General features: G+C 40.2%; 1 protein-coding gene across 16 annotated transcripts in view; it reads right to left on the reverse strand.

The window, feature by feature from the left end:
- Tjp1 (tight junction protein 1) overlaps positions 1-23,388 on the reverse strand; it is a 253,887-nt gene that overhangs the window by 60,398 nt on the left and 170,101 nt on the right. For 12 of the 16 annotated variants that reach the window (XM_075953108.1, XM_075953109.1, XM_075953107.1 and 9 more), the window contains exon 3: positions 570-626. In XM_075953108.1, the coding sequence (XP_075809223.1) occupies positions 570-626 (57 nt within the window). Of the gene's footprint in view, positions 1-569; positions 627-15,630; positions 15,791-23,388 lie in introns of those variants that run through there. The other 4 variants (XM_075953117.1, XM_075953116.1, XM_075953115.1 and 1 more) reach the window with 1 other exon arrangement.

The raw sequence follows: 23,388 nt of genomic DNA on the forward strand, positions 1-23,388 counted from the left end.
AGCTATATACTAAACCATCTTTCAAGATTTTATTTGGAGCATAACTCGCTTTATAACTAAACCCCAAGTCTACAAACATGTATATACAGCCAGTTTATAATTTAACACAGGCCAGGAGGTGGAGGCGCACGGCTTTAATCCCAGCACTTGGGAGGCAGAGGCAGGCGGATCTCTGTAAGTTCGAAGCCAGCCTGATCTTCAAGAGCTAGTTCCAGGACAGGCTCCAAAGCCACAGAGAAACCCTGCCTCAAAAAAAAAAACCAAATAAATAAATAAACAAACAAACATATCTTTTATATTTTCATTCAAAATTCTAAACAACAAATCACTTAAAATTGGAGTTAAAAATAGTAAATATACAAGAAATAACCAAAGGATATGTGAAAAAGTAATCATGCTCACTTCTGACCTAAATGAAGAATTTATTACAAATCTAATTTTAAACAAAAGAATATAGAAAAAATTTCCTCTTTCTTTTGGCTTCCTGACATCTGGCTTTCCTCTATTGTTTTCAAAGCTGCCAGTATCCTGAATTATAACACAGATTATTCACTGCAGCAGAAACTCACCCTGTGAAGCGTCACTGTGTGCTGTTCCCATATAGCTGTTTCCTCCATTGCTGTGCTCTGATAAAGGAAAAGAAAACAAAGCATTTACTTTTTCAAAAGTAAAAAAAGTTTTTAATAAAGTTTTTAAAAAAGCATTCTGAAAACAACTTAGCACAATAAAATACCAAAACTCAAACTATTAATATTAAAAATACTCTGAAAAACACTTAATAACTATGAAAGGGTTGTTTGTTTTTGTTTTAAGAGATAGAAAAGCAGACTCAGGAACTTCCTTTGTTTTAAGTTAATTTGGACAGATGCCGCTCTACATTTAATGCAAGCAGAAAGCAAGTTTGAGCTAGCTAAATCAGCAACCTTATGCTTAACATCAGACAGGTTAGAATAAAACAACAGTTTTAAAATATCTAAGTGGACATTTAAGAGCATTCTTCGTGTTGGATAAAGCAAGAGAAAGCAAAATCCCTCTGAACCTGGTATTTATAAAGACATGTTCCAGGAAAACAGATTAAGAACATTTGATACATTGTTTTAAAGCCACAAGCAATACTCCTCCATCCAGTTTCAGTTATATATCAGACTCACTTCCTCTAAGTTCATTTACAGCCATACAGAAGGTTTTCATGTTACACATATCACAAACACGCATCTACAAAACAGTCCCTCACCCCCGAGAACCATAAGGATCAATCCAAGTTTCAGTAGATCCTGGGCAGACCACAGAGTAGCTGAGTTTTGTCTCCCATGGAGCAGAAGATAAGTGATCTAAAAAATGCACATTAAAAATTGAAAAGCAAATTTCTTTTGAATTGGGCTAATTGCTTTTGGTGGTTTAAAGTAAAACAGTCTCTCTTAGCGCTACTTTTTAATAAACTGAAATGACTAATATGCATTTATTTCTAAAATAGATTTTTCAGAATTATCAAAATGTAAGGTGGAAGGGGAGAGTGCTATGCATGGCCTTCTCAGAACATCCCTCATCAGCTATTACAATAAATGCATCTTTCACAAGTGAGATTTGTTTCTGTTACATGTGTATCAGTAGCATCACAAGACTCCGTGCATCAAGGTGCCAGGGGACCATTTCTCTTTTCCCACAGCAATTTTAATTGAAGATTAATGCCACCTTAGAAAATGAACCCCTATAAAGAAAGCCTACTTCCCTAAATACAAAGCAACTAGATTGACTTTCCTCCCAAATGAGTAAGGGAGGAAAGAGAAAGGAGCTCTCTGTTCACTCCCATAGATAAGAACTGCCAAACTTACCAGCTTTTGTTTCAATCTTCCAGCCATGAGCAGCAAAACTTTCTTTTAATGATACTCCCCTGGACACAAAGCTGTTTTGTTTTAAACAAAAACTGACCAGATTTTTTAAATACACACAACCACCACCACCAACAAAAACCCTCCCAAACTCTCCTCTATCGATGTGAATCAGTGACAGTGATAAGTGGATGATTAAACATCAACAATTCCACTAAAACACACATAATAAAACGTCTGCAGTAACTGCCAGTCTGTGCAATCTCAGCTGACATTAACAATGAGAACTGCTTGCAAAGCTCTAAACTGTTTTTTTCTGGATCCACTTTGTTAACTAGTAGCAGGACTTCCATGACTTTTTAATCCCTTCCGTGTCAGTCCAAACTGTAAGTGATCTGATAACGGGTACTTTCCTTGAACTGTCTTAGGGAAAGTGTGTGGTTCTCCAAAGGGCTGTGATGATCACTTAGTTTACATCGTTAGGCAAAGGAAAGCAGGTTACAAAATAGCTTGGGTATCGTCAGATCTAATTTTGTTTAAGTCTAAGGAGGGAGAAGGCTGAAAAGATATGAAAAAGGTTCACAATGAACAGCTTGGAATAAAAGCTGTGGATATATTTCTCATTAGGTGCTTGTCTTTTTGTTCTTTGCCCACTCATAGTAAATTGGCAACATACTTAAAACTACATTCATATTCCAATGCTACTTTAGGTTTCCAACATTTGCTTCTATAGTTGGACCTTTTGTTTTAATTTATTAAATTATTAAATTTATTAAACCTTTAATTTATTAAATTATGAAAATTATTATTGCTCTGTGTGTGTGTGTCTGTCTGTCTGCCCTTCTTCTGGATAGGCAGCTTCTCTTCCTCTTCTCTCCTGCCACTCCCCCCTCCATAACCCACTAAATAAACTCTACACCACCACCCCCCAAAAAAGAAAATGACTTTAATGAGTGAAAACTGGATCCTTTAGAATAGGGAGAAACACTTCTGGAAAAACAGCTAAAATACAACAGCTTCTGATGAGAAACATAAGCCAAGCTGAGAGGTTTCCTTTCACTCTAAGTCCTTGTGTGCTGTTTTATAATCATCATCTATTACTTGTGCAAATAAAGCTATGTGCAAACTTAATTTTCATGCTATAAACTTATTAATCTTTTTAAAATGAATCATCTTAAAATCTACATAAGGGCCTCTGTTAATCCACACCAGTCTCATTCTAAAAGTGTTTAAGCTTGTAAAGAACAGGACATTAAGCCACTAAGGATGACGATTCTTCTTCTAGTATTCTCTATTAACTATTCACGATACACAGAAAATGAGCTAGGCTAAAAATAAGAGCAGTACCCAAATCTGTTATAAATATGAAATGAGATCCTAGTTTTCCTCACCTATAAGATCAGGGAATTAGTTCTTTTCAGGAAAGATCACCTATAAGATCAGGAAAAAGTTCTTTCAGTTCCAAAGGTCTATTTAAATAAAGTATACTAAAGAATGGGTTACAAATTCAATAATTAGCATCAAAAGTGACTGCAATTCATGGCTCCTGTATTAGTTTTGAATACACTTCTAAGTCGGTATCAACTGACTAGAATCCTAATTTCTAAAGAAAAAAAAGCTGTATTTCAGAATCTGCCAAGAGTTTGTTTGGCTTCTTTGTTCTAAGCTCCAGCTGGCAAATACACTACTCAGATCACCAAATCTGAAGGGCTTCCTGCCAACTCTAGATCCTAATTCTAGGCAGTTTCATCATCCTTTAGGCCAATTACAAATGGGAGTAAGACAGGAGAGCTGAGCTGACAAGAAAGGTCATTTTCCTATTACTGAGTGTACTTATCTAGCTGCAAAAGAGGGAGAGGGTTAAACAGAGAAACAGCAAATCTCCAGACACATCATATGCATTATGATGTAATGTTTAGAACCTTAATATCAGTAGGAAAACACTAATAAATTTTAGATAATTAAACAGTGCAAGCAGAGTTCATTCTGAAGATTGTAAGTGGAAAGCAGAAAGATCAGTCAGAGGAGAATTAACATTAGGAAGGAAGTGTTACAGAGGGGTGGGGGGAGCAGCTCTGAAAGGGCAGGTAACCATTACAAATGCAGCCCTCAGATAGTCTTAATTTGAGGTACCCAGGGAACCACCAGAGCAGAGACACAGGAATTAGGCAGGTGAGTATACATATTTGAAGTCAAGACTGAAATCTAGAGTAGACAAGGATCTAAGAGCCATCTACAAGACTGTAGTCCTGAAACCAATATCTAGTTTACAAAGGATTAAGATGACCCTATGGACCATAACTATTTTAGGGAAAGGAATGAAGAATCAAGAGAACTTGAGAAGTTGCCAGTGAAAATACATGAAAACCAATGGAGCTAATACAATCCTCCATTAGGAAAATCAAGTCCTACTTTTTTGGAAACAACTCTTTGACCTGAACTGGAGCTCTAAAGTTTGTTTCTGTTTTGTTTTGTGTTTTACTGTTGTTGTTAGCTTTTTATTCTACCTAAAGTAAAAATAAGAAAAGTTCCTGGGGTGAGACTGAGTCAGGAACTAAGAAGTAGAGGGACAGATCCCGGCCCCATGAGAATTCTCAAATAGTGTCGTGCTCTGACCACCACTCTATAGCTGCAGTACAAAGACAGGAAATAGTATATGTGTTAAAAGATAGCAGATGGCATATCCTGGTAATGATCTGAGGAAAACTGTTAAATTCTCAAAACAGAGATGCCAAGAGGTAGTAAAAGAAGATTGATCTAAAGTTCGATGGAGTGAAGTTCTGAAAAGATTCCCAGAGCAATCAGGGATCCAACAAAATTCATAAATACAATAAAAAAAGCAATTCATTAAATGTAAGACTTCAAGTAGTTATTGAAATAAGCATGTAGTGACTACAGGATAAAGTTTCAATAGAAATTAAGAAACATGAACACAACTATGTCAGAAATGTGTGAAAATACTGACAGTGGCTGTATTTCACAATTAAAAAATCATGTAGAAAAAATGAAAAAGGTGCCAATTTTGTAAAAAAATAAATAAAAAGAAAGCATATTTATATATTTGCAGGGAAAAGGTTGGCTTTAGAATCATGTACGTAAATTTTTGTATTTGCCAAAGTGAACAAACAGATATAAATCTTATAACCCACAAAAGAACATAAGCGTTAACTTAAGCAGACAAAAGTCATTTACCAGTTAGAAGCCAGGACAGAGTTACCCTTATACACGGGCACAGAAGTTGGAAAAAACTCTTAGGTACTGGTTAAGATTCTTTCTTGCCCTAGAAGCTAAGCAAAGAGGTGTATCCAATTTAAAAATTAACTTACATATACCATGATCTCTTTTTAGTTCAATGTACTGCTAGAGATACTTCAAAATAAAGTATCTTGATAGAAGTTATAATGGAATTACAAAAGTACATCAAATATATATATAAATAAATAAATAATTTGCCCACTTGTCTATCTTTTTTTTTTAAAAAAGACAAGCATTGGAACAATTAATCAGTACTCTGGAAACTGGTACTGGCAAGGGACTAAATGTTTATTCTGTCTTCCATATACAAACAGTAACACTGGGTAACCGAACAGTACATGAAAGGAAGTTTTCCTTAGATACTCCAGCTAATAAATCACAAAAGAATAAAATTTAAACACCATCATTTGGTGACACCTGGTGCATTAAGAAATCTAAGCAATGCTTTTGTTCAAGTCCATGGAAGGCCTGGCCCTTTCTAAATGAAGACAGGAGGAATGGATGGGGGAGACACAGGAGGAGGACGGAAAATAAATGAAAAAATACTAATTAAATAAAAAAAAAAAGAAATCTAGGGCTGGAGAGGTGGCTCAGAGGTTAAGAGCACTGACTGTTCTTCCAGAGGTCCTGAGTTCAATTCCCAGCAACCACATGGTGGCTCACAACCATCTGTAATGAGATCTGGTGCCCTCTACTGGCCTATAGGATATATGTAGGCAGAATACTACATACATAATAAAGAAATCTTTAAAAAAAAAAAAAGAAATCTAGGCAATCAAGCACATATCATTTATAAAGCCGGGTGTAGTGGTCTATGCTTATGATCTCAGCTCTTAATTAAGGGAAGGCATGAGGAACAAGGCAACTATAGGTACACCAAGAGTTTAAGACTAGTCTGGGCTCCAAAAGATCATGTGGAAGGTGGGGGGTATGGAGGGAAAGATCTTATAAAAACAAATAAACAAAAAAGTTATGTGATAATGGGTTCATTAATTGGTATCTGTACTGAAATCAGAACATGGAAGTTTCACCATAATTTCCATTTGAAGTGTTTTTCACTTAAAAAAAGACAACTTGAAGGATCGGGAAATCATTAATCTGAGAAGACCCAAACCAAGAATGCCCCTACCATGACCCAGCTGCACTAAGAAAAATTCCTTCAGCAGCTGCCTTCTTTTTCAGAAAAGAAAAAGTATAGGGAATCTTAGCGATAAGCAAACATCTTACAGGAGCATTTTAAAAGATCGTCTAATAACAAGCAAGTATGTAACTATGTAAAGCAGACAATTAGGTCTGAGTTCTAAGTGGGGAAAGATGTATAGGATCTTGACATTCCTGAGTTCTGACCTCATTTCTGAGCTCAGGACAAATCTCTTGAGGAAAAAAGAAACTAATGCTGGATGACTGAGGGATGGATGTGGGAAACATCCCAGGTAAAAGTAGCAGTCTAATCAAAAGCCAATCCCTTGCAGGACATCTGAATTTATTATGTACTATGAGACAGTATTAAGTTCTGCAAATAACCAGGCACAATCAAATAAGACCACGCTTCTACCAGAGCTTACATGCTAGTGGGAGACACAGATGACCCAAACACTTCCTGCCTTGATTATAATCATGGCTTAAATAAGCACTACTAAGAAAGAAAACCAGTGTCCTGGGAGGAACAGAGAAACCTGGCAGAAAGTATACATAGCAGAACTGAAAGGGGGATGGAAGAGATGGGAAAACCCGAGCTAAGGTATTCTTTAGAAGGCTACTATAGTACTCCAAAGAGAATTAGTGTGTATGTTTCATATGTGGAGGGGGGAAGATAGTAAATGGTAGAAAATACAGATAGAATTACAAGACAAGATCAGAGGTGCTCAGCTGATAAAAACTGAAAAACTTGCTAATCAATCACTCACCACTAAGTGAATATCCAAACTGAGTCATATACACTGGATTTATAATGCACTTCAAAGCCTCTCTATTGCCTAATCCAAACTAGGCTGTAGCTCTCTTTTTTTGTTTTGTTTTTTGTTTTTGTTTTTCAAGACAGGGTTTCTCTGTAGCTTTGGAGCCTGTCCTGGAGTTAGCTCTTATAGACCAGGCTGACCTCGAACTCACAGAGATCGGTCTGCTTCTGCCTCCCGAGTGCTGGGATTAAAGGTGTGCGCACCCCGCTAGGCTATAGCTCTTAACGTTAACATAAGACAGTTTTCCTAGGTATCTCAAAAGCCCAAGCACCTCCTCTTACACTAAAAAATAACTTACCGAATTAAGCCTACTTATCTATAGAATGAACTTTATACATAAACAAGATCAACCATAATACCTACGTGCCTTTCTCCAATATTAAAATGCACTTCTGATATTTTAAAAAGATGTGTCAATCCTGGTAACTTATTATGTGTTAGGTTCCCTGTTGAGTATAAAATTACCTTGAGCTGGGGACTGTTTTCTACTCCTTCCTTTTAAATGGGTGAGACAGTAGCTAATGGTAGATAGATCCCCAAATCCAAAACCTAGACCCCAAACTCAGTAAGTGAAAGAACCTTAAGCTTATTCAATGACCATATTTTTTATGTCCTTATCTTACTGGACTTCTTGCAGTAGAGAATTACTTACATTGAGTATCCACTTTCTAATTCATTTATGTAAATTTGCTTAATGCATTTTTATATATTAGTACTCTTTCACAATAAGATAAAAAATTAGTTGGCATTTTAAGTCAAGGCATGTATGACAAAATCCAGATTTATAGCCTGTTCTGAAAAACTGGAAGATCTGGCTTGTCTGACCCCAGGAAAGAAACCAGCTGGAGCTCCCTTCACTGCAGCTTGCCTCCAACCAATACAGTAGTACCAATGCTTACAGCTTTACGACTGCTGCTCCTTGTCCAGTCTAAGACTCATCTGACGCATACTAAAGCTCATCTGATGCTCATTTAGAACACAGGAGCATTTAAATGGACACATATTTGAGTTATAATCAGATGTGTGACTAACTATAGCAAATGAATTAGCCTTGGATCCTTCACCTGTAAAAGAAAATAGTAATATCTAACAGAATTGTAAAGATCAAATAGCATAGCTATGAAACACTAAGCTCAGTATCTGTGAGTCAGCACTCAACATAAATGCAGAACCTACTTTCAATGCCCACTCATTTCCAATTTTATGGGCAATATAGCATCAGTATAGTACAGTGCATTTTGTTTGATTAAATAGTCCAGTATAACAAAAAAAAAAAAAAACCAAGCACATTATTGAGTAAGTGTTCTAAAGTTCTTTTCAAACTGATACTACTGGAAAAAACTTACATTTTGAATGACAGATCTGTTTTTACATGCTTTTTTGTCTAAAATACATATTATCTCTTGATTGGAAACTTCAATGGTCTTACCAGAGTCAAGTAAATCCCACTATGAATTTAGGATTTAATCATAAAATATTCTCAAAATTAAAACTAACCAAAGCAGCTTTCACAACTGTTGGAACTCTAATAGCTGAATATTTTGTTCCGATAATTCTTTTTGCACAATATTCAACCAGTATAAAACTACAACTTAACCTACTCTTCTCCCTCCAAAGTCAATAAGGCAAGAAGTTTCCCTACAACAAAAGGCTATGAAGGGCAGGCTAGTGAAATAGTCTTGGAATCCCTGCACTCAGGAGGCTGAAGTAGAACTGAGTTCAAAATCAGTCTGGGTCACATAACAAGTTTGAGGTCAGCCTAGTAGTCCAAGACAGTCTGGAACTACGTACACAGATGAGGATGACCTGAGTCCTCAGGCCTCCACCTTCCCAGAGTTGGGGTTAGAGGCATGCATGTCCACACACACTTTATGCATCACTAGGGACTGACACTGGGCCTTGTGTGTGCTACACAAGCAAGCACTTTACCAACTGAGTGATACACCCAGTCCAAAATTCTTTGTTTTTTACACAATGAATTGCAAGTTTTAAAACTGAAGCCGGGTGGTGGTGGTGCACACCTTAATCCTAACACTCAGGAGGCAGAGGCAGGCAAGTCTCTCAGTTCGAGGCTAGCCTGGTCTACAGAGCTAGTTCCAAGACAGTTAGGGTTACAAATGAACAAAAAGATTTAATTAGGGGGCCTGGAGAGATGGCTCAGCTGTTAAGAACACTGCTGCTCTTCCAGAGGACCTGGGTTCAATTCCCAGCACCAGCAGGGCAGCTCACAACTGTCTAACTCCAAATCCCCGGGGATCCAACACCCTTCAACAAACATACATGTAGGCAAAACATCAATGCAAATAAAAATTAAATGAATGAGTAAAAATTTTAAGAGATTTAATTATAAATTTAATATATATTCCAGTCATTTGAAATTGTTCTAAAAGCTGATGTGGTAGCTCACACCAATAACACCAGTAACTAATTCAGGGCTGATCTCAGCTACACAATGAGATTGATCCCAGTTTGATGAAAACTCACCTCAAAACAGTAATAATAACAAAAACTTTTTTTATACTAGCACCAATATCAAAAAACTCCTAAAAGAAGAAATGGAGTTTTTTATTTTATTTTTGTCTGAGACAGGGTCTCTCTGTGTAGCTCTGGCTGTCCCCAACTCACTCTGTAGACCAGGACGGCCTTCAACTCACAAAGATCCACCTGCCTCTACCTCCTGTGTGCTGGGATTAAAGATGTGCACCTGGCTGAAAATAGAATTTTTTTTTATCTTGGGAAAGTACTCCATTTTAAAAAATAAAAAACAAAAGAATTCAGAAAATTAAAACAAATTCATTGCCAGGCAATGGTGGCGCACACCTTTAATCCCAGCACTCGGGGGGCAGAGGCAGGTGGATCTCTTTGAGTTCAAGACCAGCCTGGTCTACAGAGCTAGTTCCAGGATAGGCTCCAAAGCCACAGAGAAACCCTGTCTCGAAAAACCAAATAAAATAAAACAAAATAAAATAAAATAAAAACAAATTTATTGAAACTTTTGTTCCTAATTACTATTCACAGAAAATATTCTTTACTTTGACCTTCTTTGCGTGAACGGCAAACCTGAATGAATTTATCTGTCAGCCAACTGATGTCCTAGTATGCTGCCAGCACAAAACACCTTGTTCTGACACATAACTAAAATGCACCTGTGGTAAAATCTAATAACATGTTATCTTTCAATGTACCCCAAAGTTAAGATTTACTACGACAATGCTGGGCGATGGTGGCACATGCCTTTAATCCCAGCACTCGGGAGGCAGAGGCAGGCGGATCTCCGTGAGTTTGAGACCAGCCTGGTCTACAAGAGCTAGTTCCAGGACAGGCTCCAAAGCCACAGAGAAACCCTGTCTCGAAACCCCCCCCCCCAAAAAAAGATTTACCACGACATACTACAAATACAACAGCTTAGGGCCTATTTATACCACCAATAGTATATTCCATGGTAAAAAAAAGTTTGGCACCACTAGCTTTATAGTGAACTGTACAGCCAATCATTCAGAATCCAATTATTTTTTCCATTTTTGGGTTATAAGATGAAACGCCCTTCATACCTACCCAAGCTTCTCACTCATTATTAAGAATTTATCTGCTTAAGAAGAAATGGAATAGTTGGCCCATAAAGGAGCAACCTGAAGCCACTCTTCTCTGTAATAAATAAATTAAGCAGCACACTAGGTCAAAGACAGCAAAAGGTTTGTTTTTATCGTTGCCTTACAAAGGAAATGCTACTCGGAAACAGAGCAATCTATCTAGTCTAAGTCTGAAACTTGGTAAACTATCCTAAGGTCTTTCTACCAGATTAAATGTTGCCAAATTTACAAGATGGTCTTTTGTTTGTTATTGACATTGTCTTTCAAAGCTTGGAATTGAAAACAAATTCCAGTCAAATATTTCAGGAATATTATTCTAAATAAAAGCCATCTTTTAATTTTAATTGACATTTGATAAAAACTCTGCTGCCCCCACCTCCCTCACCCCAAGTTTGTCATCCATAATTAGGCGGTTCATTGGGGACTTGGAGTGAGGATGAAGGCAAGCTTTGAATTTAAACCTGGATTCTTTGCTTTTCAGAAGACTGAATTATTAACACATCAGAGCTAGATCAAGAAAAAAAACTGTATCTCCTAAATGTTCATCGAAACTATGATTTTAAAAGACACCCCGGATGGTGGTGGCACAAGCCTTTAATCCCAGCACTCGGGAGGCAGAGGCAGGTGATCTCTGTGAGTTCGAAGCCAACCTGGTCTACAAGAGCTAGTTCCAGGACAGGCCCCAAAGCTACAGAGAAACTCTGTCTTGAAAAACCAAAAAGACACCCAACCAAAAAGATTAAAAATAAAGTTTAAAAAAATACATTTCCATGACAGCACAGTGATCTTATTCATTATTCCTAACAATTGCACTGAATTTACATCAGGTCTCAAAATAGAAAAGGATTAAAGAGCAGGTAGGTCAGAGGCAGAATCCCAATTGTAGAATTTAAAAAAAGTGAAACTACTGTAATTTTCCCCTCTAAGCAAACAAGAAACAGTACTATAAATACCCATCATAGCCCTAAAAGCCACAGACTGGTTCATGCTCCGAACTATTGTGAGTAAGGCCGACACTAACCATCACAGCAAGCAACAGGCAGCATTAAGTCTCCCTCAAACCCAAAATAAAAGTTCACTTTACAAGCTCCTACCATGAAAACATGTATTGGGGAAAATGGCACTGTATCAATAAGTTATGAAGCTACATAATGTAGTGACTACCAGCCAATTTACATGAATTAGAGCTTTAATGAATGGCATCTAAAATGCTGAAAACACCTACATACTTAAAAGTCTGGTGAACACTATTGTACAAACTGAATAAGGAGGAGGGAGTAATCATTAGAACAAAAAACATAAATGGTAGCAGACTCAATAAAGTCAAAATATTAGGCCTTAACTGAGGTTGTACTTTACTCCTGAAGTATATGAAGCAAATACTCATCAGATAAGTACCAAATTAAAATTTAATAGTTCCTCAACAAACAATCCTTATCCGTAAAGACTGATATAATAAGTTTTGCATATTAGCTTACTTATTTTCTGCAGTTAAGTTTCTTTTTGCTTTTTTTTTTTCGTTTTTCAAGACAGGGTTTCTCTGTGGCTTTCCAGTTAAGTTTCAAAAATGTTCAGCTATTGAAAAACCTCACTGTGTCTCACTTGATATAGATTCCTGAGAAACCTCACAAAAAACAGAGCAATGGTTTCTACCCATCTACATTATTTCAGACATAGCCACTAGGAAAAAGAAAACTGCTTCTCAGACACAAACATTTCATTACACAGAACAAGACAGCCAAGGAGGGCACACGAATTTTTACTGTTTCCTCCAAAGTGATACAACTTGAAATTCCAGAAGCCATTCAACTTCCTTTAGTTGCTTTCTGTGGGTCACTCAACAAAAATGCTCCTAATAATTACTAATACTATTTTCTTATCTAATTAAGCAACTATTTGATAAGGCAGGGAACCAGCACCAAATTTGTTTTCAACTTTCAAGTAACTGTTATCAAGTACACTAGTAAGCAAAATTCATTGCAGATCAGATGCACATCATACACATACGGAGCCCTTTCCTTTGTTTACTTAATACCATGCACAGAGAACCCCTTTTCAAACATTCATGTTTGTAGTGTATGTGTGTGCACACACGCATAAGAACACGCTTATGTCTCCCTAGGCTTGTTTCCTAGTGTTTGTCACTTAGGAGGGCAGGGAAGGAAGGAAGGATGGCTTAATGAGTAAGGGCACTTGCAACTCACCGGGTGGATGTGTGCACTCCCATCAGACACCCACAACAGAGGACAATTACAACAGAGTCACCTACATTTTCTTGTAGTTGCATATATGAAGCAGAAAAGAAACATTTTTACAAGAAGATACCGGTCTTTGTAGTTTTATTCACTGAATAATGGATCCTTTCCCAATAATCTATACTTAGTTTGACAAACAGTCAGTTTTCCCTTTTGCTGGGCCATGTGTGCCTAGGCAAACTATCTCCACTTCATAGCATTATTGTGTGAACTAAATGAATTACCCACACAAAGCAATCCTTGCGCATATTAAAAGTTGATCGCAATCACTATTATTTATATATTTATTAATTATTTACTTATGTCTGGTTGTGTGGCTCCATTCTCCTATTCTTGAAATAATAACCTACTTTAAATTACTCTGAATTCATAAGCAATTAGATTTTCTGAACTGATTTTCTCCATTCATTTATGTGCTAAGATAAACATCTTGTCAAGCTATCATGGTTCCTATAATACCACACTAGAACTCTCTTTGGAAATGCACTGCACTTAAACATCAATTCAAGGACCACAGGGAAGTTCTGCCTCTCTTCACCCAGAGTTTGATGGCACTGTCTTGGATTAGATTTCCTTCACCCTGACTGGGGCAACAACCCATTATTTGTTGTATTTCTTCTTCTTCTTTTTTTTTTTTCTTCTTTCTTTTGATTTTTCAAGAAAGGGTTTCTCTGTAGCATTGAAGCCTGTCCTGGAAATCGCTCTGTAGACCAGGGTGGCCTTGAACTCACAGAGATCCGCCTGCCTCTGCTAAAAGTAAAGGCGTCACTGCCTGGCATTGTCGTATTTATTCATAAGTAGAGGCTTTGGAGGAAGATTTTTAATGGTACTTTCAAGCGAACTCTTTGACATAGCACTTTAGTTTTTAAGAATCTGCCATATAGTAGTAAGTGTACAGACACAGAAATGTAAGTACAATTATATAGTGCAATAACATTGTAATAACAATCTCCTGGAAACAAGCCAAACATCTCCTCAAAAAGGCAATGATGACCTGAGCAGCGAGATGAAAACTACTGAACCATTACAAAAATACAGAATCAAAAGGATTGGCTTAGACACAAGTTCTACAACTGTTGTGCTAAAAACAGAAGAGCAAGCTGCGAACTTAGCGTCTGTACAATTTCTAACGGGGGTAGGAGAAACAAAAGCACCCTATGTAAAGCACTGGCAGAGATGGGCTCTTAAGCATTTTTGATTCTCTGAGAACAATAAATGTGACTTACGGAAACAACTGATTAGCACTGCATTTACCTGCTTGTTTATGGTGGGTCTAGTTTTAAAAGACTTCAAAGTGCATCCCAAATACAGCAACCAAGAAAATAACCCTTTAACTCCCAGTTAAGTGTGCAAATATCTAACTAGAGAGGTTTTGCTATGTTTCATAAAAATCTCAAAATCGTAACTTACGTGTAAAAACACACTTTCTAAATCACCTTGCCATAGCAAGGGATTGGAAACACTTCTCTTGTAATAACACTTTTCAAGTGTGTTGTATTGAATAACAAGTACCAGGGCTCACACTTCGAAACAAAGTGACATTCTGGGTAAAATGGCAACAAAGCCTTTCTTCCCAGGAAAGGAAGTCCCAGCCAGGGAAATAACATGTTTTACGTCTTATAAGTAACAAAATGTTGCACGGATTCTAGTTTTTGACCCCAGTCTTAGGGGGAGATCGTTCACCAATGTACATTCAAAAAAATACAGACTACATTATTCCTAAAGGAAGAATACTCCATTCCTTAAAACAATCTAGTCACTACTAACGTAACCGCTAACTAATGCCAGCCAAAAGACAAGGTCCTGTTAAGAATTCAGACACTTCCTTCATCTACTCCCAACGGTTACGTATTTCAAACAGAAAAATACACAAAATCACCACCTGTTTTAAGCTGTAGGAGTAATAGATTTTTTAAAGAGAGATTTTTTTCACTAGTCAGATTTTGTACTCCTGTCATTGTTTGAAAGCAAGCACTTTAGGATGTTTTAAAAAAAACTAAAGTATACAAAAAAGGGGGGAGTCTAGTTTCAAAAAAATTTTTAGCTGAATGTAGCACTTAATAATAAGACATGTGTCAAGGAACAAGCTTCAAAACACACGGGAAGATGGATCGGAAAGTTGTTTTCTGCAGAATTCACCGGATATTTTGTTGTTGTCGTCGTTTGAGTTCATCTTACTGTCCATGTGTAAGGACACTTTGTGATACTTTTGAAGTTGAAATCAAAGTGCTAAGAACTCTCCTTCCTCTGCTGCCTCGCATAAATAATAAACCTCAAAATAAACCTTAGCTACTCTCGAGCTGAGTGTTTTGCTGTCTCAAAGCTTTATCGCTGCCATTGCGCATACCGCAGCGGGTGACATCAGATCGAAACTACAGGGTTTCGCCGGGTACCAACCACTCCTCCGGAGACAAGCCCCGGCTACCCACCCGCCTGTTGCAGGTGACACCCCCGGTCTCCGCGGACACGCTCTCGGGGACCTGAGAATCCTCACCCGGGGCGACTTTCCAGGCGCGAGACCTGTTGCACGTCGCCTCCCGACGCGAGCAGGAGCCAGGCACCAGCAGCCGTGCACCTGCCCGGGCGGCAGGCGCGCCCCTAGCCCGCCCTCGTCCCCTCCCTCCCCGCCTCGCCACCGTCGCCCCCGGCTGCCGCCCGCGGGGAGGGCGGGGCGAGGTCCCCCGCCGGTCTCCCCAGTCCCCCACCGCCCCGCCCGCAGCCCCTGCCGGCCGTGAGCCCTCACCTTAGCGGCCGCGGCCCTGGCGGACATCTTGTCTCTCTCGGCGCCGCGCGAGGCTCCTCGGACCCGAAACTCCGCGCCGCCGGCCCGCCCGCCCGCTCCTCACGCCACCGTCCGCATAAACATCTCCCGGGGACGAGCGGGGCAGGGGCGGGGGCGGCCGGAAAGGCCCGGCCCACGGGGAGGGGATTCAAGTGGGACAAAAGTCCGGGAAGCGTCCGCCCCGCCCGGGCTTCTCCGCGGGGCACACCCGGCCGCCGGCTCGGCCTCCGCTGTCCTCGGCCCGCTCGCCTCTCCGCAGCACCGGGACCCTCGGCTGTCCCCTCCGCCCTCGGGCGTCTCTTCGGAAGCCTGCTCCCGCACCTAACTTCCCCGGAACGCGCGGCCGCCAAGAGACGTGCCGTCGGCGGGCAGAGCCGTCGCGGGCAACTCAAGCAGCCACGCAAAACCTGCCGGACAGGGCCACTGAGCATGCCCGGCCGGCGGAGGCGGGGCCTCGGCGGGGGGCGGGGCCAGGCCGGGTCCGACCCCCGCGCGGAAGGAAAAGCTCTGCTCTCCAAGTAACTTGCTAGGCGGTTTCCGCTGCCGCGCGAGTCATCCTGTTTGTTTTTTATCAAAGATCCGGCAGAATTCGCCCCCAAGAACCCCAAACCCCTGCGTACCAAAGCTTTTCGACTCCCTACGGAGACCTGTCTACTCTCTCCTCAGCCAGCCACCCCGGGTCAGTCCCCACGCAGGAGTGTGGCAGGAAAGGCGGGCCTGGCCAATACCTGACTGTGATTTCCTTAACCTCGCAAGTAACAATGGTCACAACTGTCACCACGTGTCTGGGCATTGTTACCCTATTGAAGAGAGATGTGTTTTTGTTTAAAGCACACGAAAAGCGCTCTAGCAGGCTCAGAACAAGCCAACTGCCTTTAAACCAAGTTACAGATCTGGCGCCGAGGGGAACAAGCATCCAATGGTAACCCCAGCCACTTCTGCCTCCCTAGACATTTTGGGCTATCAAGATTGCTGAAATTCTTGGCCCCTGAAGAGCTAGAAGAGGCTGCCTGCCTTTCTAAACCACGTCCTCCAGCTCAAGCTGGACAGAAACGGATGTAAATACATACGGAACTCACCATCCAGTTCTGTCCACCACTGGGCAAACTTAAGCCAACTGCTTTGATGAACAAGAAAAATAGGTAGAAAAACCACTTCAAGCTTCATCAGTTTACACTCTGCATACTGCAAAGCTCTTCATAAATGTCATAAAAGTTTAGTAATATGAAATGACATCTTTAAGTACCTACTATAATGCTATAATAGCCACGCAAGATGGTGGAGCATAAACATCGGGTTTTAAACAATAGCTTTTAGAATTAAATTTTTAGAATTTAGACAAAATTAAACTTAATTCTAACTAGGAAATATCCGTATATGACACAAAAACACCAATTAAGGTTTCAAAGTCACGTATTTTCCAACTCTAAGCTAGTTGAATTAGAAAAAGAACATTTTGCAACCAAACGCTATTTCTTGCCATGCATGAAAACAGTTAAAATTCGTTTTTTTAGTTGTATTGCATGTGATTGTTTCAAAGGCAAGGTGCTTTGTGTTCTCTAGGGTGATTAAATTTTTCCTATGAGAAAACAGCATTATAAAAAGCTAAGGTGTGGCCGGGCAGTGGTGGCGCACCCCTTTAATCCCAGCACTCAGGAGGTAGAGGCAGGCGAATCTACAAGAGCTAGTTCCAGGCCAGACTCAAAAGCTACAGAGAAACCCTGTCTCGAACCCCTCCCCCACCAAAAAAAGCTAAGGTATGCTGTATTTTAGAAAGTGGCTGTTGAAGGTCCTTCACAGTTTAATAACGAGAGCATTCTGCAGACGGACCTGCCTGGACACAGCTGGGGTGTTTTATGCGTATACTCTTCCCCTTTTCTCATTGGTCAATTGTTATCAAGTCTCCCACTATGTAAATTAAATGTTAGATCTCTGCATTTATTTGTCTCAAACCCAATATACCTGGTAGATCTTACCTTTGCCATGGCTTTAAAAAAAATCAAATAAAATAAAAAAAAATTCCAATGGTATTTCGAATAACTGAGTTAAATTATCTAAATTGAACTGTATGTTAGACCAAGTAAATTGAAAAGATATTATTCATACCTAAACCAAACTATATTTGTGTATCTTCTCAAAATAGCAGGGGAAGTTCCCATCATTTATATAAATGAAGGTGCCATAATGACACATATTAATTTGTATGCTAATAAAATAAATAAAAGTATCATTTTAAAGAAAAACACTGTTGTCAGGAATCTAGCTCCGCCCTAAAGTTTATCTCGGGGAAAGTGGTTCAATATGATGTGGAAAGCATATAGCATAATCTCAAAGACACACCCGAAACTTTAACAAGAGTTTATTCACTAAACACCAAAAAAGGTTTTCAAATTATACCACGGCATTAATGATTACAGACAGATGTGGCTACATTGCCTTGGGTTTAAATCAAAAGGGAAAAAAATGCAAGTAAGTTAGAGAATCTCATTTAGAGTTACAAGAAAGTTCAACCAAGAATTTCTCTTTGTGCACAGATTTCTTTCTGATCTAATGCAAAGGAACAGGAAACTAAAAACCACAACACTCAGAAGCACAACTTCCTGTGGGATTTCTGGTGTCTGCGGTCAGAATGCAAGAAGCAGAAAGCATACAAAGTCTTTAGAAATCTTAGAATTACTTAGTAAAACAGCCTTGACTCGGTGAGCTGTATCTACACATATATTTTACATGTTTATTTTTGTTGCCATTGTAAAAACAAAACAAGAAACAACAACAATCGCTAAAAAAAAGCTTATTAAGTTGCTTTTGGTGAGAGCTGTATGTTGACTCCTGGAAAGGGAAGAGGAAATGTTAGGCACCATAAGGCGGTCTTGATAACGCAACAGAAGAGAGTGTATATAAAAAACACTATTAACAGTTGGGTACCGTCACTCAATGTATTGACTGAACCACATCACTAAAGAGTCTGTGAATGGCTTTAGGACTTTTCATATGTCACAGGGCAAAGAAAAATGGGGAAGAAACTTTCTTTGACTTGTCAAGTTTCTAGAATTCTCAAACAAGCTGGGGTATGGTGGTGCATGCCTTCAACCCTGGCAGAGGACAGAGGCTGGGGCAGGAGGACCTCAGTGATTCAGAGGCCAGTTTGTCTACATAGTGAGTTCCAGGACAGCCAGAGCTATATAGAGAGACCTGTCTCAGTCACACACACACACACACACACACACACACACACACACACACACACACACAACTATCAACTCCGATCTTTATTTTACACTTATTTATTTCCCCATGTGAGTGTGGGTATGTGTTCACTCGAGTACATTCATGTACATACCACAGCATACATATGAAAGTCAGAAGATGATTTGCAGGGAGGGGAGAGGAGGTCAGTTCTTTCCTTCCGTCACACGGATAAAACTAAGGTCGTCGGGCATCAGGCGTGGCACTTACCTGTGGAGTCATTTTACTAGCCCTTCTTATTTTAAAATAAGCATGAAAAATTATTTACTTGAAGTTAACTAAAATTTTACATTATATATATATTTAACTACAATAAAAATATTGTTAATGATCAATATTATTTGATTTTATCAGAAGTGAATATTAATTGTATATATTAGTGGGTTTCACTGTGACATTTCCATAAATGCACAGATCGCACATATCCCCCCAGCTACTCTCCAGTGCACAGACCGCGCTTGTGTTCTATCCCCCCAGCTAATCTCCAGTGCACAGATGACACTTTGTCCTATCTCCCCCAGTTACTCTCCAGTGCACAGATAATCCTTGTGTCTTATCCCCCCTGCTACTCTCCAGTGCACAGATAATCCTTGTGTCCTATCTCCCCCAGCTACTCTCCAGTGCACAGACCACGCTTGTGTCCTATCCCCCCCCCCCCCCCCGCGCAGCTACAGAGAAACCTTGTTTGGAAAGAGAGAGAAAGAGAGACAGAGAAAGAGAGACAGAGACAGAGAGAGAAGGAAGGGAAGGGAAGGGAAGGGAAGGGAAGGGAAGGGAAGGGAAGGGAAAGGAAAGGGAAGGGAAAGGAAGGGAAGGGAAAGGAAGGGAAAGGAAAGGAAAGGAAACGAAAGGAAGGGAAAGGAAAGGAAAGGAAACGAAAGGAAAGGAAAGGGAAGGAAAGGGAAGAAAAAGCAGGAACAAAATACCCATTGATCCCCCTGACTGTAGGCTCACAACAGTGCACACAAACAGGAACCCAGTGCACAGGAGCCCTGTACTGAGGAGGAGATGGGGGGGGGGGCAGGTATGGTTTTGAACCTTAGGTTTCATCTGGGATTCGTATTTTGGAAATAAATGTTTCTGAGGCAGTGGAAGTCTCCCTCTGAACTCTGGGCCTCTGCCGTTACATCATCCCTACCTCCAGTCACTTCCCAGGACAGTGCCTGGGCTACCTGCTACCACCACACCTCAGGAAGTTGATATTGTTCCTCTGCCAACTGTGTGCCACTGCGTCTGCCTCTGGCAGGGATCTAAGCAAGGGGCAGGTCCTACTGGGTGTATGGATAAGAGCCTCAGGCAGGCAGTACCACTTCCTATCTGCTGGGCAGCTGGTGAGAGAGTCCATCTTGGTTGGAGATGAACCTCTGACCCAGGCTAGACTGAATAACTAAGCCATCCAATGAAGGGGTTAACATCCTCCATGTTTCCTCTTGACTCAATGTCTCTATACCTACTGCTCAGTAAGGCTTTTTAAGGCCTTTGGGGGAGGGGACCCCAGCAGGCCAGTAGGCCAAGCACACATAAAGGTGGGACCTGGTCCCTCTAAAGGCCAGTGTTTCTTGCACACCTGCCAGGCCAAGGTGGGATCCCTTCCGGCTCTTTCCAACCTCCTTAAGTCCAGTTGTACTGGTCACTTCTGGCCAGCCTGAAGCACCCTGCCGTGTCAAGCCACAAAGTCTAAACTGTATCAACTCCTCAGAGGAACTACAATCTCTGAGATTTACATTATATAAAACAAATGGTAGAATTTGTGTTAATATTTTACATTTTAAATTTCTCTTTACTAAGAATGACATTGACAAATCACGATTACAACCACTGAAGGAAAAACAACACCAGGGTTAGACTGTAATTGATGGCTTTCTGGTACTTCTTCTTACATTGGGAACAGGATCTGATCTTCATTTTTTCATCAGGTTCCAGATACAGGTGGGGCTTATTCCACCTCTTTCCACAAATACTGATCGATTGGTAGTAAGCGCCTCCATTGCTGCCCACGAACTGTTTCTCTGTGTTAAGGCATGCCCAAATCACCTGGGTCCACCCTCCTCCTTAATTTCACAAGTAATATACAGTTTTAAAATCCACCGTGCTCACATTCCACTTTCCCGTGGATACTATCATTTAAACCTAAATAGAAAGCTCATCTCCAGATTGCTTTCTACGCTTTGACTTGTGTGTGTCTGTGTGTATGTCTCTTTGTCTGTCTCTCTTTCTGTCCCTGTGTGTGTGTATCTATGTGTATGTCTCTCTGTCTCTGTCTTTCTGTCCCCATGTGTGTCTGTGTGTATGTCTCTCTGTCTCTTTTCTGTCCCCGTGTGTGTGTGTGTGTGTGTGTGTGTGTGTGTGTGTGTAAACAGAGGCAGAGAAACAAATGAGAATATATATGTCTGTATTTGTTAAATAAACTACAGTCACGGTTACGCTGAATTTCATATAATTTTTATTTAATATTGGTCTTGGTAATATGTTAAACAATTGGCTTTATCATTTAAATTGGCTGTTTATAGAGTTAGGCATAATGGCGTATGCCTATGGTCCCAGCACTCAGGGAGACTGAGGCAGATAGGACTGTAAATTCAAGACTTAGGTGAGACCTTGTCTCAAAAAGAAAAACTAACAGCTGGTTGGGTGGTGGTACATGCCTTTAATCCCAGCACCCAGGGATATGGGGGATCTCTGTGAGTTCAAGGCCAGCCTGGTCTACAGACCTAGCTCCAGAATAGACAAGGCTACAAAAAGAAATCCTGTCTAAAAAACTAACTAACAAAATAAACAAATGTCTGACCAATAATTTATACTGCAGACATAGTGTAGTTTCTCTAAGACAATTTATGTTATTATAATGTTGTGATGATTTTTTAATTTTTGGTCTTTGGTTTTTCAAGACAGGGTTTCTCTGTACGGGTTTGACTGTCCTGGAACTAGGTCTGTAGACCAGGCTGCCCTTGAATTGAGAGATCTGCCTGCCTCTGCCTCTGGTGTACTGGGATTTAAAGGCGTGCGCCACTGCCACCCCGCTTGTAATTCTCATATTTGATATTCAGAGACATGTGCAAATGTTTCTCCAGGAGAGAGGTTGAAACACATCTGGCGGTTGAAGTTTGGGCTTATGTGAAGATAAAATAAGAGAAGGGTCAGACAAACAGTGTACTTCTTCAATCCAGGCAGCTGGAAAACTGAAGGATTCAGTCCTGGCCAGCCTGGACCCTGTCTCAAAATACAGAGAGAGGGAATGAGGGAGGGAAGGAGGAAGAAGAGAGAGAGACACACACACAGAGAAACCATTTCACTGATAATGCCAACTTGTCCTCCAAGGAAAGCTTAACAATTTACCCTATTTCCCTAATCAAGCATATGAATTCCTGTTTAATCCTTCATGTTTTTCTTCATCTAGTATAAATGTCCTATCATTTGCCTGATATACTTTTCCTATTTGGTCTTATGTGACTATTTCTTTTATTGGCTCAGCACAAAAGAATACAAAATAATATTCTATTTTTTTTTCTTTTTTTTTTTTAAATTTATTTATTTATTATGTATACAATAGTCTGTCTGTACGTATGTCTGCAGCCCAGAAGAGGGCACCAGACCTCATTACAGATGGTTGTGAGCCACCATGTGGTTGCCGGGAATTGAACTCAGGACCTTTGGAAGAGCAGGCAATGCTCTTAACCACTGAGCCATCTCTCCAGCCCCACAAAATAATATTCTGTATGTGTTTTGTACCGAATGCACTCTGAATCACCTCTCAATCTACTCCGTGTATGTGTATGTATTAAGTAAAAACCACTGCAGAACATTACAGGTCAATATGGGGTGTCCCTGGACGCCTTGGAGGAGGGCCCATTTTCCTCTACTGTGAGTATCTTGCATGTCCCTATGTCCCTGAAACATTGAACGTCTATTGAGAAACATTAGTACAACTAACTCAACTATATCAAGTTCTGCTAGTCAAAACCCCCACCATCCCACAGGGCGAGGGCTTAGACATAGGACCTCACACATGCTAAGCAAACATTCTATCTCTGAATTCTTTTCTGTCTTCCTTTTCTGAGACAGTTTCATGTATCCAAGACTTCCCTGAACTCACCATGTAGCTGAAGACGACCCTGGATTTCTGATCGTTCTGCCCACATCTCCCAACTGTCGAGATCACAGATCTCAGCCCCCGCGCCTGGTATGAAACTTGGCTCTTTACGGTTCACTTGTCTTCATTCACTGTTATCCATTTCTCCTATTCCCCGAAGACTGGGGCATCTATTTTGAACATATTAGTTTTAACTCCCATACTTTCCATGTGCTCAAGTTTCTGTGTGAATATCCTGTGGTGGTTTGAAGGAGAATGGCCGCCACAAGCTCATAGACTTGAATGCTTCTCTCCAACTAGTGGAACTATTTCAGAGGATTAGAAGGTGTGGCCTTGGAGATGTGTCACTGGGGTAGGCTTTGGGTCTTCAGAGGCCCACACAA

This window comes from Microtus pennsylvanicus, chromosome 18 (genome assembly GCF_037038515.1).
Source record: "Microtus pennsylvanicus isolate mMicPen1 chromosome 18, mMicPen1.hap1, whole genome shotgun sequence".
In the NCBI taxonomy this organism is placed as follows: Eukaryota; Metazoa; Chordata; class Mammalia; order Rodentia; family Cricetidae; genus Microtus; species Microtus pennsylvanicus.